We start from the raw sequence: 17,436 nt of genomic DNA, 5'->3' as shown, positions 1-17,436 counted from the left end.
TAGTTGTTGTTTTGAGATGTTTTCAGGGCTTTTGTTGACAGTCAGAAAAAGTTCAAACTTTCACCCGGAAGCGATTTGACTCCACATTTGTTGTGATTCCCGGTGATCCAGAAACAGCCAATCAGCGGGTGTTTGTGTGAGTGGGGGCTGCCCACTACATCCAATCTCGAGTGGTAATCCCCTATGCCCACCGCCAGTCTCGACCAATCAGAAGGGCTCGCTGTGAGGGTTGAGAAGTGGGCGGGAGCTCGAGCGCAGTGTGACAGCTCCGAGCTCAGTGGTGCACCAGAGATCAGACAAATAACGAAGAGGTATCCCTCTGTTGAATTTATTTTTACCACTTAGCTCAAAAAGCATCTCTTCTACAGACGTCAGTTAAATTACGTGTTTTACTTTACACCGGGGGAATGCAGCTTGTTGCTACAAGCAGGGATGAGCAAAAATATATCAAAATTATTTTGATACAAAATACCCCTTAAATAAATTTATTAAAATGAAATACAAAATACTGGTGCTAGAAAATGTAACAAAATACAATACCTGTTTGTTGTATTTATAATATAGGAAATACCTTTTCTGGATTTTCCGTTTCATCACGTTGGTATTTAATCCATCTCATTTTGTGTAGCCCAACGTTACGAATTACAAATTTGCCTCAGAGGGCTTTATGGTCTGTACAATTTTTTTTTAACGAGACGAAACGACCGAGATGGACAGATTACCACGGATGTCATATGTACAGAATGAACAACGTAAAATATGTACAATACGTTCAATTCCTACGACCTAATCATTAGTATTCCTAATAATGTACACAAAGCTCTGGTGAGCCCTACAAAGAGGTACAGAATGTCACAGAATGTCAGTGTGACTAAGCAAATCTATTAAAGACGAGCTTTATTATTGAGGATTCAAGTGGAGTTTTGTTTATTAATACGAGTTGTTTACGAGTGCTCCATCAATCACAGTAGACGATCTTTGTGCTGCACACGAAAGGGAAAGGAAGCAGCCCACCACCCCCCTCCTCCTCCCCCCTCCTCTCTCATCTTTAGCTGTACCGAGTGTTTGATCGATCGGAAGCTTTGAGACGAGTATCGTTTATTCCTTGGTTTCAGGAAGCCTTCGAACAGATTTTTGACCCCCCGTCCCCTCACGCGCACACCCGCCGTTGACCGCGAGGACTTCGCGTCGCGTGAAATCGTTCCACTCGCAAGTTTTATCGAGCCCGAGCGCACAAAGTTGTCGGGCAAGCTAGCTAGCTAGCCACCTAGCTAACCAGCCAGCTACTTCTCGGCTAGCTCACTCGCTAACTAGCTTGCAGAGAAGGAGTCGTCTTCGTAGACAGCTTTATTTTTTGGGAGGGGGGCGTCGTTTTTGTTTTGTTGTTACTGCCACCGTTCGCAGCTTTACACCCCTGGAAACGGAAAACTTTCCTCGGTCGGGGTTTACAGCGGTAAGCCGGTTGCCTTCCTCGCTAGCGCGCTCGATATAGCCCGCTAGCTAATACCCTGCGTATTTAGCCTGGAAGCCAGTTGAAGGCCTCAGTCCAGCGCCACCGTCGGCTGCCACTACCAGCATAGTATTTGCATTGTTGACAGGTGAGTAAGTGAAACTGTTTGTCTACAAACTTTTTGTTGTGTCTTTGCGGCCGTTGGAGCAACAAAACCCGCGGGTCCGACACTGTTTATGTTACCGCTCAGTGAAGTCTTTTTAAGTTAGCATGCTTGCTAACTAAATATTAGCTTGATTCTTTTTTTTTTAAACGGTGGTTTGGGGAATCCGCGAAATCACGGCTGAGGTCGCCATCTTTCATTGAATACTGCTGCCAGCAAGCTAACTTTGACACGGCTGCTACTTTCGCTCCCAGGGCGAACTTTTCTCAAATATCACACGACGCTGTGGTGCGTTCACGGGCCCGTAACGCCACCGCCCGATTGTTTCCTTTATTACCCATATTTAGTCCGCACTTTGCCCGTGTGACGGAGTGTCGCCGTGCCTGGATTTCCCCGGTGGGCATGGCATGTTGAGCGGCAGTGTGTCCCCCCCCCTCCCTCAACGGGCTGTGTCAGCCACTAAAGACGACCTGCATTGCGTCTTGAGCGTGAAAAAACGCAGTCATTCGCGGGCGAAGTTGTTGCAAACAAACGCACCCAACGCGCTGCGATGGCCTTTGTTTTGGATGGAGATAAACACCGGTTGGATGCCCCAACGGGGGGGGGGGGCGGAGGGGAGGGGGGCATGGCAACGATCCGCCACCAGTGGTAACGCATCAACTAAAAATAAACTACTTTGCTGCCTCCTCCCATTCTTCCTTCGCCTGCATTATTTTTTTGAGTTGGAATTGGGTTATAAATCACCTCTTGTGCCGGGTGCAGACGGGGCTGAGTAGGTGGAGGAGGCCTGAGCCTCTGTTTTGGATCAGCTGGAGTCTAGACGTTATGAGTGACTCACTGCTTGTCTAGAGGAGGTGACATGGACAGTGACCCATGGGTTCAGTGTGTTTAAAAATAAATAATTTATGGGATGTTTGGGGGGTCACAGCTGACTTGTGATCACCCCCTGACTCACATTACATATTTACCAGGACCTGGTCTCTCGAAGCGGTTCCCTTGCTTGCTTTCTGATGAGTATTGACTGACACAGATTAATTCATAATTTTTTTAACTGTCAGGATTACAGGAGAAACAACATTGTTGTAAGATTAATACTGTGCTTTATGAGAGTTGTGATCAGCAACTCATCCAAGAGGATTTACACCGGTGACTCATGATGCTGTGTAAGCTGTGTCATTGTTTTGTCTCCAAACAAACACGTTTGTTTACTTCGCCCTGGATGGTTTTGAATTATAAACAGAAATCTTACTCTAAACATAGATGATAATCCTCGCGTGTGTGTGTGTGTGTCCTGAAATCTAAATATCTTTGCCATGTTTTAAGGCAACTGTTGAGAACAGTCTGTCGCACAACAGCTGTTTTGAAAGCTGCCTGGTATCAATGCAGAGATGTGTTTGGCCCCATTCATCACACACACACACACACACACACGCGCGCCGTGTATAGGAATCAGTTTATGGATCAAAGGTCACCAGCTTTACAGCAATGCCATTCTTTTTCTGCTTTGTATGCAAACGCAGCAAGTGTCCAGAGTCAGAGACAGACAGACGATTGTTGTTGGGGATTATCGCAGCTTTACCAGAAAGTGAAGGTTTTCTTTCCTGTGTTGGTGGGTCCCCCTCGCTATTTTTTATTTTTATTCCATGTGAAGGTGTGCTGTTGAGGTCAGATGTGGAAACTGTTAAGATGCAACTCAGACGAAAAGTTGTCCCCCAAAGGAACAAAAAGAAGGATCCCGTGAATTTTAACGTCGCTATAAGGAGAAAACTGAACTGAAAGAGTAGTTTTGGTTGATGGTCAGCCATGCTGGAGCAATTACCTGACTGACAGTTAATTATATTGATTGAAGCAAATTTGGGTATCCAATTAAACAGCGTTCCATCAATCCGCAAAGCCCTTAGTGGCATTCTGCTCGCAGCTGCAACTTTATTAGAATAATCCATACCGTGTATTATTTGCTGTGTAAATTGTCAGAAAGTTGTTTGTTAAATACTCCTCAGAAACAAATTATACATCATATACGATTTAATATCTAGATAAATCATTATGCCTTTGTAATTTGTTTCAGTTTTATAATTAAACACAACCAAATACAGACCTCAATGTACAAACCCTTTCAATTTCCTGAATTTCTATTTTGTAATTTACAATTGTTGTACGATTGCAAATGTAATTTGCAACATGTTTTTATCTGGTGGGCGTATTAAATACACAAGAAGTTTGTTTTGATGTTGGTTCCGTTTTTGAACTGGAGATATTGGTCATTTTTAGCAGGTCCTTCTAGTTGAATTGCTATTATTTACACACATTGCGTATAATTCTTTTGTGCTGTTATACTGTTCTAAAACAGTTCTGTCATCAACATCCATTCTTTTTTTTCTCCTCCCCCCCCCCCTGCAGCTTACTTGGTGACACAGAGACTTCTCCCTGAGGAGCCAAGAAGCAGACGGCTCATGACTTCTGACCAGGACACGAAAGTTGTAGCTGAACCACAGGTGCAGCAAGTACAAGAGGCAAAAGAGAGCTCTCATTTGGTGAGTTTTCCACATTCTGCATCTTGATGCTCTCCGGTGACCATTTTAGTCCTGTTGAAACCCCCCCCCCAAACTAATTCAGTAAGTGCTTTGTTCAGACGTTTCGTCTGTTCCTTTTGAATTGATTCCGATTGACTTCATTGATGTTCTCGCATAGATCATCGTCAACGCTGGGCGTTTTCTTACCGGATCTGAGAGATCCTCCGTTGTATCAGGGTGTGCTTTTGGCTGTGATCTGCTGGATGGATGATTGAGCTGCATCAGTTTAATCATTCAGTTTGAATCCAATCGTTTGTGTCACAAACTGTTGTGTTGTGGTGATTACCGTGTCAAAGAGCATTTTTGTAGGCTAGTGTATAATGTTATAACCGTACCGTAAGGCAATCTGACACAGGTGGAACCGGTACATCGCCCAGTCCGACGCTGATTATGATAGAGAAGGGTTTTGTGTATGGAGAAGGGTTTTGTAAAGAAATATAAAGTTACTTTATAAGCATGAGCTGTTACCTGAGCGTGACATTATATTCCTTGGAGGGGAACTGAGGCCTTGCTACTGAGAAACAAGATGTTCTCTTGCTATCAATAATTTAAAATTAGACCAAAGCGACAAAGGTGAAGGTTGACCCATCAGATTATTTTGGATTAACAGTATGCTACAGGAGTAAATCCATCAGCATTCGTTTTTACAGCTGCTCTTTTGTCCAATTCATATATTTTGTGATTTTAGCATCTTTGAAATAAAAGAGTTTGAGTTAAAAAGGATTTCTATGTGAATAAATTATAGCAAAATCGGTAAAAGGCCTCGGTAGTTGTGGTATGTTCTTCTGCTCTTCAAATAATGCCAGATCAGATGGTTTGGTCCAATTACCTGAGATTGTAGTTGTGGCATAAAGGCGTGGACTTGGGGGGGGGGCGGCGGGAAGTGATCATTTCCTGTTTGGCTCTGTTGTGTTTAGGGGGAAGAGGTGATGCTTTGTTGTGTTTTTAGAAGAAAAGGCTTTCACACTCTGCCTCTCAACGATGGCGGTAATTTTCCGAGGAGAACCAGGGCACCCACGTCAGTCACAGGGAATGCTTTTAAAATCCACCTCCCAAATGGGACAGAAGGGAGGAAACGGCTGAGACAAAAGCGGACTGCCTCAAGGCAAGAGAAAAGTTGTGGGGAAGCAAATGGAAACAGCCCCGTTTTAATTCTCACACCTGTGAGATGGGAGAGAAGATTGTCAGCGTGATGGAAAAGGGGCTCATTAGAGGCCCGGCTCAGTGGAGGGAAAAGCGCTGGGAGCCCAAACGCTGCTCCCCTGGTGGAACACGCACTCGGCTGAGGATGTCAAGGCTGCTGAGGTCTGAAGCCTGATAGGAAATCTCCCACCTGGAAGGTTCACAAGAAATGTGCCCAGAATCCTGGTTCAGCCCAGGTGAACCTTTTGGTAAATACACGTTTTTATTTGCTTATTGGCTGTTTAGAAGTGTTTGTATGAGGTTCCTTTCCTCGGTCTGTGTAGTCCATGCAGTAGACGGGAGTCTTTGGGAAAGAGACACAAACTGTCACTAATCTAACGCTGTCTGTCGCTTAGTTTGTTTGCGTTTATTGTGCGACTTTTAATGTGAAGAAACTAGTAAAACACAGATGTACAAGTACCTCATACAAATGCCTGTAACATACTTTGCTCAAAATACCACCAGGATGATTTAAAACTGTCAAACAGCCCTTCACTCAGTGACCTGTTGAGTGTTCCTTTAAATGCAAATGAGTCTAATGAGTAAGAGACGAGATATAGAGATAGAAGATAAGGAAGCTCATTCTTAGTTGCTTGAGCATGACGTTGCTGACGTACAAGAACCATAACAAATCGGGGGAGTGTTTTTTTTTTTTTTCTTCCAGAGTTTTGGGGTCGATAAACACGATGCCAAATGAACATGTAGAAGCACTAAAAGAAGTGGAATTTTCATATGTCCCCTTTAAACCTTGTAGTTATCGCTTTAACTAGACTTGTGAAACGTGTGCAGTTTACACCGTGAGACGAGGTAACAACACAGGAAGCAAAATTAAATGTAATTAAATACGCCTTTTCACACATTTCTGGGTGTGATGTGGGCGGGTGGTTTGTGTGTGTGTGTGTGTGTCTGTTTGTGCGTGCATACACATTTGAATGCCATCTTGTGCTGAGCTGGTGGTTCTTTTATCTCCTTGGACCACTTGTGTTGACGTTAGTCCTGTTGATCTTACATCAGTCCCCTGGGCAGAGGGGTCCAGAGGTGTGTCGTAGGTGTGATGCGTTTGATTTGCTCGTAACTCTTCGGCCCTGAAGCTCTTCTAGCTGTCAGAAAAGGAGGAAGAGGAGGAGGAGGAGGAGGAGTCTGCGTCCAGATTCAAGGGCTTCTAGTAGTTGTTGTTTTTCTCCCCTGATGCGCTGTTTGCGTGTCAGTGTTTCTGTCTGCTCGCCTCCATCGGCCGACACCAACCACAACCCGTCTCTGTTTGGGGGGGTGGGGGGGGCGCCGTGATGAATCACTGTCTCCTCCCAAAATACTTGTTCAATCAGAGAAATCAGATGCCGCTTTATTACGGCACCTCCGGGAAGGAAGGAGGAGGGGAGACATTTAAAAACAAAAACAACCGTATTTCTGTGACGTCTTCCATGGATTGGATGCATGCTGACCCCGCCCCCCCCCCCCCCCCAAAAATAACACTTTGCCCCCACTTTGCTCTGGACCTATGTGGACTATACAAACATATATGTATGCTACACCTGAATATCCCCCATGAGGGACGAATAAAGCATCGTGTTGGTGACACCTGTGGCATTAGGGACCCTTCAGTTTGCTAAAATAACCAAAAGTGGGAGAACATCGGTTCTTCTCTGACCCAATTTCTCTGATGTCTTCGCAGGAATCCGCCACGGTTTCGGACCTCAACCCCAATGCGAAAGCATGGGCCAACCACATGTTTAGCCTGGACCCCAGCGGGAGTTCTGACACCACAACTGCCGCCCTGCAGCCGTGGAAGGAGGGCTGCAATAGTTTGGCTGACCCCGGCCCAGAAGGTCAGAGGGAGGGTTTTGTGGATTCAAAATGTGTTCACTGCTTCTCTGCTTGGTTCCTCTGCAAGAAAACAACACAAAAAGGATGTTAAAGAAAAATGTTGTTTTAAATAAGCATAGTTTTTATGAGCGTAAAAGTTCTAAGAACCTGAAGTGTCAGCTGACTCATAAGAACGTATGTAGAACCTACGGATTTCCTGCTGTTTCAGTGAAACTAATTAAAGTCTCAGTTGTACTTTAATTACAACAAGGAGTAATTTCCGTTTCTTGTCACTGTTCATGTCGAGGCGCCTCTTAAATCATTCATACTCCATTTAGAATGAGCCATGAATATTCTCCTCACAGTTGCCTTTTCCACCCAAATGAGCGTAATGACTCTGTTTAATGTGCCGGCGAGCAGCGGCGCCGAGGATGTGGTGGTGAAACGGATCTGATGGATTAGGCGACGTTTTCCTACTATGTACTACTGTCTCCTTTTATCAGCTTGAGAATGAGGTTTCATTTTAAATCACCACTACAGAATTGTTGTCCACCGTTAATAAAGATGAGGTCACTTGTCCTTGATGTCCCCCCCCCCCCTTTTCCTTTTCACGTGCTGGTCATTTTTGAGGGGTTTTGTATGCGATGCTCTTTGTAATTATGGATATTTCTCTCTGACTCGGGTTCCTCGCTGCAGGCTATGAAGCCAGCGACGACAAGGCTTTCAAGGAGCCCCTACTAGCCGACCCAGATGAGCCTCCACCGGCGCCGGTGATGCTGGCCGAGCCGGCCCCCGCGGCCCCCGTCCCCCTGGAGTGCTCCGAGCCGGCCTACGCGGAGTTCCCCGAGCCGGGGCCACCAGGGCGCACAGGTGGGCTGGTTAGTGATTGCTGGTTGCAGATCAGCTGCAGGTTGTGCTTTGTGTCCACGAGGTCTGGATGGAGGACCAGGAAGGACCTGGTTGAAGGTGTTAAATACTGGGGACGTGCTCCAGGAGACGAGAGCTTTGCTCTCTCTCGTGCGCGGTGGGTTGCAGATTGGAAGCGAGTTCTGGTCTGAGGATGATTCTCAGAAAGGGCAATAAAATGAAGTGGGAAGATTTAAAAAGGCAAAACCTCATAAACTAACCCCCACTGTGAGGAGGAGGAACCTCATTTCTTATATTCATGAACTACGTCATTGCCTTCATACCCTGTAAAGAAAGGAGTACCTAAAACATTATGAAGAATCAAAGGGTTAAAGGACACCTTTTCACTTGATGCTGCTGTTGAGAGGAATATTATAATTATATTATGAGTGCATGGCTCTGTTGTCAAATCGACTGCAGCTTATTCAGACCGACAAAGATGTGAATGTGTGTCAGTAGGACGGCTCTTTTGTTTTTCTCTAAACCACGTTTCTTAGTTTACAATCTAATTATCTCTCATTGTTTTTGTTAGAACGTTGTGAGTTTGTAACGGCAGCTTCTGGTGGAAGTCTCGCTCATGAATCACTCCACTTCGTTTGGACCACGTAGCCCCTCTGTGTAATAAATGAACCGTCTTTAAAACGAGTCATGATGACATTTTCTGCATCTTTCACATTTAACTGCTGAAGTTTGGCTCCCGGCGTCAGGGTTCGGTTTAGAGGCCTCTTTGTTTTACCGAAACGTTTCCTCTTTGTGTGTCAACAGGCAGCGAAACCCAGCCAGAGAGTCCACAGGAGGGTCTGAGGGAGCACCTGAAGAAGACCTTGGAGTTCTGTCTCTCCCGGTGAGTCTCATCTCTGACGGACTTTAGACGGCTCAACCAAGTCCTCTTTATTTGTAGATTCAAATCAAATAGTTGCACTTTTTTTGGATCAAATCCTGCCGGCGGGATCGAAGAGTTTGTTTTTGTTTAAACATTTGTTTACCTGAGCCAGAAGGTGTCAGAGAACTTAAACTTAAAGCTTAAACTGACATTTTGTCTAATGTTAAAACTCTCTTCCAATGATCATTTCTCTTCGTGATCAAGTGAAGAAAATTCTAAACTTTTTTCTAATATTGTCAACACTTAAATGGATAGTAAAAAGATTTCCTTGTTTTGCAGTTTTTTTCAAAATACATTTTCAAAGAAATTCAACTCCTTTTATCCAAAACTACAAAAGAACATCGACCCCTCCCTCCTCCCCCCCCCCCCCCCCCCCCCAGTGAAGACGAGCAGCCGGAGGGCGAGTGTTATGAAATACTGGCAGCGAAAGAGAAACCACAAACACCTCGGACCCATTTCGCCCCGCGTGTGAATCCGCTCACGTGTTCTCTCCGTGTTTCCCAAACAAAGCTCAGATGACGGCGCTAACGTGAACTCGCTTTTAGACTCTAATCCCAGTAAATGAAGTCTGGCTCCTCCGTAACGGCGGCTAACCGGCCGTGTGCCTCCTTCTCGTCCCTTCAGGGAGAACCTGGCCAGTGACATGTACCTCATCTCCCAGATGGACAGCGACCAGTATGTGCCGATTGTGACGGTGGCCAACCTGGACCACGTCAAGAAGCTCAGCACTGACGTGGAGCTGATCGTGGACATCCTACGATGTGAGTTCATGGGCCCGGACGGGACGCCATTTAGTCTCCTGAGGAACAGCTGAAGTGGTTATTTAAGCAGTGGTAGATCACACGTGACCCCCCCGGGTAGACAGGTGATTATTTACCAGCATGTGGTCGGGGGCCCTAACCTGCTTTTATGGTTTTATTCGTACACAAACTAATTTACACCTTCACGAATCCTGTCGGGCTTCAAACTGCATCTGAACAATTTGAGTTTCATACGAATTCAATTGAACGTGATTCTTTTTTTCCTGTTTTTTTTTAACGCCTCACGTTGTGCTTCATCTGCAGCTCTGCCATTGGTCCAAGTGGATGAGAAGGGGGAGAAGGTGCGACCCAATCAGAACCGCTGCATCGTGATCCTCAGAGAGGTTCCTGAGAGCACGCCCATAGAGGTCAGTGCAGGTCATGGTGGGGGGGGGTTTCTTTTGAGATCTGATTCTCTAGACAAATTTTAGGTCAAAATCACAGAATCACACTTAAAAATAACAGACTACTTCCTGTCAGATTCAGCAATAAACAAAGTACTGATTTAAAGCCCAACATCGAGCTCTTCAGTCGCCATCCGGCTAACGCAGAGCGCCGTCTGTGTAACCGCGTCGCTTGAGTAAACCAGCCGGTGGTCGACCTGCATTCATGCATCCAATTAAAATGTCTCACCTGTTCCCTCACACCTGGTCATGATTCTTCAGAACGCGGTTTAAGGGACTGGTTTCCCAAACTACGGCACCGACGTCCTGGTGTCTCTCACATATTGGACCCGTCTTTTTAAATGTTAAACTGGCTTCATACATAAAATCAACTAAATCATCCGCTTTCACGCTGGAGAAAAGCTTTCTGTTGACTAAAAACCAGCTTGTGTGTTGCAGGAGGTCGAGGCTCTTTTTAAAGGAGACAACTTGCCCAAGTTCATCAACTGTGAGTTTGCCTACAACGACAACTGGTTCATCACCTTTGAGTCGGAAGCAGACGCGCAGCAGGTAACGAGAAGCTTTTCTTCATCCTCCTTTTCTCTCACCTTCCATTAGTTTAGATCCCAAACATGAATAATAATAATAAATATTTAGCAGCAAACAGGATTCCACGTCACTTCTGTCTCTCATTCCACTCCATATTTATTGGGAAATAACGATGAATAATTATTTCTATCACTTTAAAATGTATTTGTAAGGACATACTTGGGTTGTGAATTTGTGAATATTTTTTCTTTCATAAATCAAACGCACGTTTGTGACTAATGTGCTGCTGAATGTGAGCGAGTCCCATTTTTCCCTTTGACGTAGCACATGTTTATTGTAATGAATCCAATGTCACTAAAGATAGTGTGTCGCGTTCATATTGCATTCAAATCCTGGTTATCACACCGGTTCCCTCTCTCCTCATGAAGGCATATCAGTACCTGCGTGAGGAGGTGAAGACCTTCCAAGGGAAGCCTATTAAGGTAAGTTACATCTAGTCCAAAAACAGTGACCAAAGATCACACTCCACCACAAAATGACTCGTGTGCTGACTCCACCAGGCGAGGATCAAGGCGAAGGCCATCGCCATCAACACTTTCATGCCAAAGAACGGGTACCGGCCGGTGGAGGTGAACCCGTACGCCCAGCAGCGCTACACCTCCTACTACATCCCGCCGGTGTACAGCCCGCAGCAGCAGTTCCCCCTGTACAGCCTCATCACGCCGCAGGCCTGGTCGACCACGCACAGCTTCATCGACCCCGCGCTGGTGAGTCAGAGGAGGAGGAGGTGTTTGATGGTTACAACGGGTTCCTTTATTTTTAGGACAAAGCCATTGCTAAAGTTTACATTTGTATCCGCAAGAGGTGACGCAATACGTCACCGTCCTTTATTTAACATCAGCCGGTTCAAGATAAACATGTGAGGATTTAGTATTTTGTAAATAACTATTATTATTTATATATTGTGTTTTAATATCCTAGCTACTTACTCCAGAGTCATTTGTTGGGAGCGGTTTTGAACGTCTTCGCCTCGTTCTCCAGGTTTCACCATTTCACAACAACCAGTTCATCAACGGATTTACCACATCGCACAGTTTCAAGCCAGCGACGTCCCCGCTCACCGTGAGGCACTACTCCCCCAGGAACAGGTTGGTCAATAAGACGAGCGTCGTCACGTCCTGCTGCTTCAGACCAAAGTGCTTTCAAATCTTACAATCTAGTTTTCATTGAAATAGAATTGAATCTCGATCACATTGTCGCAGGAGTCACAGTAAACCGCACCTGAGGCCGACCCTCCCCGCGGTGGACCGCAGCGCCGGGCTCCTGGACAACCCGGGCCTCTTCCCCAGCTTCCCCAGCGAGCGGCTCAACGGCGTCCGCGGCAGCCCCCCCACGCGGCTCCCCGCCAGCCAGCCCAGGACCCGCCTCCCCTCCACCGCGGCCTTCCCCCGCAGGGACACCGCCGGCACGGGCCGGGTCACCGAGCCCACCGCCCCCGACTACTCCCTGGGTCTCGGGCGAGGAAGGTAGGATTCCCCCCCCCCCCCCCCGGAAACTACCACGCAACATTAGCTTCACCAACGTGACTCCGTACATTTGTATTTTGGAACGTAAATAAAACTGCAACAAGAAACCAACAACAACACCACGCAAACCTCCTCATCCTTCTTCAATAGCAGTGAAATAATGAAGTAACTAAGTTACGAAACCTCGCTGTTTTTCAGCCCTTGAATGTTAAATGTTTGCTTTGTTAAAGGAAAATTGTTTCTTCTTTTAGGAAAAAGAGGGACGAAAAGTTAATAGTAAGTAAAATATTGTTTTTCCTCGTCATTCCAAATGTAAACGTATCAATGTGATGTTTGAGTTCCGCGGTTGTTGCTCTTTTCCCGTGTTGACTCTCTGCCCGCCGCCCCGTAGAGAGCGACACCCCAGTCGCCGCCGCCCCCCCCCAAACCCCCGTCCCCGAGCTTCGAGCTGGGCCTCTCCAGCTTCCCCCCGCTGCCCGGGGCGGCCGGACAGCTCAAGACCGACGACGTGTTCGACAGCCGGCTGGCCAGCAGCGTCGTGCTGGGAAACGCCAAGGAACGGGTGAGGGGGGGGGTCGAATTAAGTTTTATTAATATATTTATTGTTTGATTTTTTTAAAGGGTAGAACAATTAGCATGAGAAGCTACGGCGACGCTGACTCTCCTTCCTCTCTGCAGAATGTAATCGCTGATTCCAGTCCCGTTCCAGTCTCTTCTGCGGGCCCCAAGGAGCCCCCCCGGGCCTCCGCCCCCCCGATGCCCACCAGCTTCCAGTCGTCGCCGACCACCCCCACGGCCTCGGCTTCGACCCTGACCCCGGCCGCCGCCCCGCCTCACAGCCCCGCCCCTTCCCTCCCAGCAGCGTAAGAAGCACGACTTTCATCTGAAGTCTGTGGGATATAAACTACTACATATAGTTATTATATAATAGTATAATACGAGGGTTGGTCATTATAACACACTACTGCAAAGCTGTAACTGCTCCCTTTTATTTTATGGAAGTCGAATTAGAGGATGGAGGAGCACTAGTTTACAGTGTGCAGTCCTCTGGTCCCATAGAGGTCTGAGAAAATGACGACATGACTCGACTTCTCTTGATTTATTCCCTCAGTAAACATTGTAAACATGATTGTTGGCGTTTCTCTTTGATGTGACGCAGCCTGCTTTGTTTCAGGGAGGTGAAGGCGGTGAAGCCGGCGGCGGAGGTGAAGCCGAAGGAGGCGCCGCTGTCTGTGGAGCGAGTCCCCGGCACGCTGTCCACTGCAAGCAAGTCGGTGCAAGTCAACGGCGCGGCCACAGTCAGTACTGGACCCCCCCCCACTCCTAAACACACATACATACACATCTTACTTGATCAGAACTTTGAGTAGTACGTTAGTACAGAAACCTGCTGAGACCAAAGATCGATCGTTTAGATTTTTAGACTTTTCTTCACTTCGTTTGAGTCTTAAATTCAAAGATGTTCGTTCGCGATTATCGTCCTTTTCTTAAATGTGTTCATGAGAAAAGCGGATTAATGACGCTGAATGAATCCTGTTGTAGAAAAGCTGAGGGAACCTCTGCTGGTGGACCACAGAATACTTGATGTTGTTGTTGTTGTTGTTTGCCTGGCAGGAGCTGAGGAAGCCGTCCTACGCCGAGATCTGCCAGCGGATAAAAGACTCCCCGACGTCGCAGCAGCCGCAGCCCCCCAAGGAAGCAAAGCCAGCCGGCGAGGACAGGAAGTGCCCCGACGCCGCCGCCCCCCCGACGGGGGAGCCCAGGGCCAGAGAGACATACCCCCCCGCCTGCAGCAAGCCCGGCTCGGCGGCCGCCAGGCCCCCGCGGGAGGCCCGGAGGCCGGCCGGACGGTGGGCCTCGCCGCCCCCCCACACGGGGAAAACCCCCAGCAAAGATCCCCACCACACCCCGCCCAAGTCCCCGCAGTAGGGCCAGTGCACCTCTCCCCCCCCCCTCCCCCCCCCCACTGCGCTCCAGAGATGCGTTTAAAACAAGCGAAAAAGGAAATCTAAGTCAGGGCTACTCGACACAGAACAGACGCCTTCTTTCTGGTTCAGGCTCTCCGGCAAAAAGCACTTTACTGTGTTTCAACCCCTTTGTTCCTTTTCATCGGCTTCTTTTCATTTTGCATCACATCGCTGTGTTGACCTGTAAGACGACACTGAAGTCAGTCATTCTGCTCCAATGGCCTTTTGCGATTTAATTACTCAGTGGGGCATTGTCTGAAGCCCCCCCCCCCTCCCCCCAGTGCATGGTGGGAAAGCGTTTGCGTACAGACTCCACCTTGTTTGGCTGTCACAGCGAGTGGTTTGTTTGCATGTTGAGTGGCGCCGTCGTGCGACTTCAAGTAGCTTAATTATGGGTCGTAATCAGCAGATGTGCTTTAATACGTCTTCAAATCCATATGCAAGAAAATCTAAATCTCATCAAGACTCACAATCCTGTGGGTGTAAATCTTTTTTTTTTTTTTTGCAGATTAATCCACACTAGCTGACTTATGCTGGTTGATGTTTTGCTGTCGTTGCTATGGTAACTCCTGCAGCAATTTCTATTTTCTCTGTAAATCACCAAATCCTTCTGCTGTGTTGTTTTTTTGACTGTTGGCTAACGCGGCTAACGGGCTAGCTGTGCAGCAGAGCTTCTGTCTATCAGCGCTGTTTTTTTGTTCTTTGGTGCGTAACACCGCTGCACTGAAACCTGCAACCAAAAGTCATTCGGTGGAAGGTTGTTTCCGTTTAGTTGCTTGAAGACTTTTGGCGTTTGGGGAGAAGCTCCATTTTCTTGGCATTTGTATTTTATGGGAAAAGCAGTGAAAGTTCTCATTTTCATTTTCCTATTTAAAAAAAAAAAAACTGTGGAATAAAGGCGCGCACACACTGCCTCAAAGTACGAGGCCTGGCGGGCGGCGTTGGAAGTCCAGCGGTCGGGGGGGGACACTTGGGGCGGCCCACAGAGGAGGCGCGTGGTTCCGGTCGGTTCCCTCTGGACGTGGTGCTAGCCGTCGAAGCCCTGTCACTCGTCTGGTGTTTAGGAGGTCACTGGGTTCACGTCGACAGAGCGGCGTTTGCACTGTTTATCGAAGAGAGAAAAAGGGAATTGATTGTGAACGTTGAGGGGAAGAAGAAAAAAAAAATCCCAAATGCTTGATTGGGTCTTTGTCTTTGTGCCTTGTGGACGTCTGCTGGGCACCGGACGGCGGTTCCTCTTTGTTTTCGGTTTAGCGGCATCATGTGACCCTTTTGTTTTTCGCCGGATGTTGGCTGAAGCAGTTGTTTCACTGCGGTGGTTTGGGGTCTTTGGTTCTGTAGCGGTCAGACTTTCCATCGGGAGGAGGATGCTGGTTCTGAAACTTTGGAAGTCAGAAAGTTTCACTGCAGATGACAGGAGACGGTTATTCTGTTTTGCCACGTGGGGGGGGGGGGGGGGGGGGGGTGCAGGGAGTCTGACAAAAACCTCCTCCAGAGATGAAAGGAAACAGTCGACCGAGGTCCATCGCCATGAAGACGCTCGTCTGTTTGTCAGCTTGCTTCCTCCTCGGCCTCTTCATCACTTTGAGTTGGATGTATTCAAATGAAAGGTTCTGCTTCTTGGGTTAAAAAGTAAAAGCACAGAACCGCACAGACTCCGCCTCAAAGGGACGTTTGTCTGTCCTTTTGTCAGTGTGGCAGCGAGGGGTCGGATGGAGGGTCGGATGGAGGGGTCGGATGGGGGTGGGGGGGGGGGGTCGGGGGGTCTGTCTTCTGTAGCAGCCACTTTGGCAGATAACCAACCACGTCTTGGGTGTTTTACTGTATTCTAAAAGTGTAATCTGCTGGCAACATTATATTTACAAAGAAAAAGGTTAGTGCAAGAAGTTTGAAATAATGTTTTTTTTCAGGGGGGGGGTGTTAGTGTTTTTTGTTCCCTCCACTACTCATCAGTTTAGTGCTTGGGTTTAATCTCTTCTTAAAAAGTTGTCACCTCAGATGCAAAACAACCTTAAAAACACTGTATGATACACAATGTCTGTTTTATTTACAAACCTTTACATGACGTCTTCCTGCACCATGAAGCATTCTGGGTAATCCCACTATGACTAAACAACCCATCCTGAGAGGGGGAAGCTTAAAATAATAATTAAAAAAGCCTTTACTCACTTTTGAACTCACCCGCTGCTTTTGATTTGGATGCAAAATCTCCAATTTGTAAAGAAGTTTTTTTTGGGAACCTTTTTCTTTTTTTTGAAGGACTGAGATGCACTTGGATGGGTCCATTTTTATTTTATTTTCTCACCAGTGGAAATGGTAAAGGAGATGGAAATGCACCATATCCACTATCCTCCATAAACCAATGCTGTTTATTATTCCATGAAAAATATATAAAGTTTTCTTTGAAGGAGAAAGAAACAAATATCTCATCTAGATATATATATATATATCTATAAAATGTATAGATATAGATCTCTATACAGAGATCTATATCTCTGTATAGAGATATATACACACCCAAAATGTAAAAGATAAATTCAATCTGTTGTTTGAGAAACTTGAATTTTGTTTAAACTTGAAAAAGACTTTGCCTTAACTTTTTATACAAGACAAACCGTTATTTTCTTTTCACACACAGATCCCCGAAATGTTAAAGCGTGAAAACACACAAACAGTCACAAGTCTTACCGAGAGGAGGTTTAAAATCCAGCTGTTTTCTTTAGTTCCTCTTTTTTGTAAAATGTACGAAAAATGATCAGTTTGATTGTTTTGTTTTTTCTCGTAGTATCAGGTGGGTTTATTTGAGGGGGGGGGGGAGGGGGGGGCGACTACATAAACCTTGTAAATGCAAAACTAGTCGATACTGTATTAAATTTGTGCACTTTGAAGTGTGTGCTTTGCCTGTACAGTTGTAAATACTCAGAAAATATAAGAGGTACCTTAAAATGACTATAAAAAAATATATTGATCTTGTTGAACTGTTAATGTCGCTATCGAGCTGGATGTAGGATATTAAAAAAAATGTATGTTGTGCTTTTTGGAAATATTTTTCTTTCATGTTTTTGTTTTCTGGTTTTGCAGAGTTTGAAATCTGCTCTTATCTGCAGGGCAGCTCGTCTGATTGTACATCTTTTGTTGTCTTTTCATTCCATTTCTCGGACCCGTTTGGTCGGTTGCACCTGAGTGTACAGGTGTCTCTACCCCCCCCCCCCCCCCCCCCCCCCCCCCCCCCCTCCTTCACTGTGCACTAA

The 17,436-nt window shown here is 46.5% G+C and overlaps 2 protein-coding genes across 3 annotated transcripts in view; both read left to right on the top strand.

Moving 5' to 3' along the window:
* myo10 (myosin X) overlaps window positions 1-17,436 on the top strand; it is a 209,716-nt gene that overhangs the window by 167,104 nt on the left and 25,176 nt on the right. The gene's annotated exons all lie outside the window — the stretch shown is intronic.
* larp4b (La ribonucleoprotein 4B) lies at window positions 568-15,910 on the top strand. 2 transcript variants are annotated; one of them, XM_037457924.2, is made up of 17 exons: window positions 568-1,598; window positions 4,014-4,147; window positions 7,041-7,194; window positions 7,868-8,041; window positions 8,843-8,921; window positions 9,585-9,721; window positions 10,025-10,128; window positions 10,603-10,713; window positions 11,121-11,174; window positions 11,253-11,459; window positions 11,734-11,840; window positions 11,955-12,218; window positions 12,470-12,494; window positions 12,610-12,780; window positions 12,897-13,081; window positions 13,393-13,516; window positions 13,833-15,910. In XM_037457924.2, exons 2-17 carry the CDS (start codon window positions 4,067-4,069, stop codon window positions 14,145-14,147), a joined length of 2,292 nt encoding a protein of 763 aa, XP_037313821.2. In that variant the 5' UTR covers window positions 568-1,598; window positions 4,014-4,066; the 3' UTR covers window positions 14,148-15,910. The 2 variants fall into 2 exon arrangements, with proteins under 2 accessions (XP_037313821.2, XP_062413775.1); XM_062557791.1 differs by lacking the exon at window positions 568-1,598 and adding an exon at window positions 3,130-3,222.

This window comes from Pungitius pungitius, chromosome 15 (genome assembly GCF_949316345.1).
Source record: "Pungitius pungitius chromosome 15, fPunPun2.1, whole genome shotgun sequence".
Lineage (NCBI taxonomy): Eukaryota > Metazoa > Chordata > Actinopteri > Perciformes > Gasterosteidae > Pungitius > Pungitius pungitius.
This window is presented reverse-complemented; position numbering and strand designations above follow the sequence as displayed.

Excerpts from the sequence above, each read along its gene's own strand:
- larp4b (XM_037457924.2), top strand. The coding sequence starts at position 4,067 with ATGACTTCTGACCAGGACACGAAAGTTGTAGCTGAACCACAGGTGCAG. Across the intron at positions 4,148-7,040 it reads CAAAAGAGAGCTCTCATTTG|GAATCCGCCACGGTTTCGGA; the intron begins GTGAGTTTTCCA and ends ATGTCTTCGCAG. Across the intron at positions 12,219-12,469 it reads CTGGGTCTCGGGCGAGGAAG|GAAAAAGAGGGACGAAAAGT; the intron begins GTAGGATTCCCC and ends TTCTTCTTTTAG.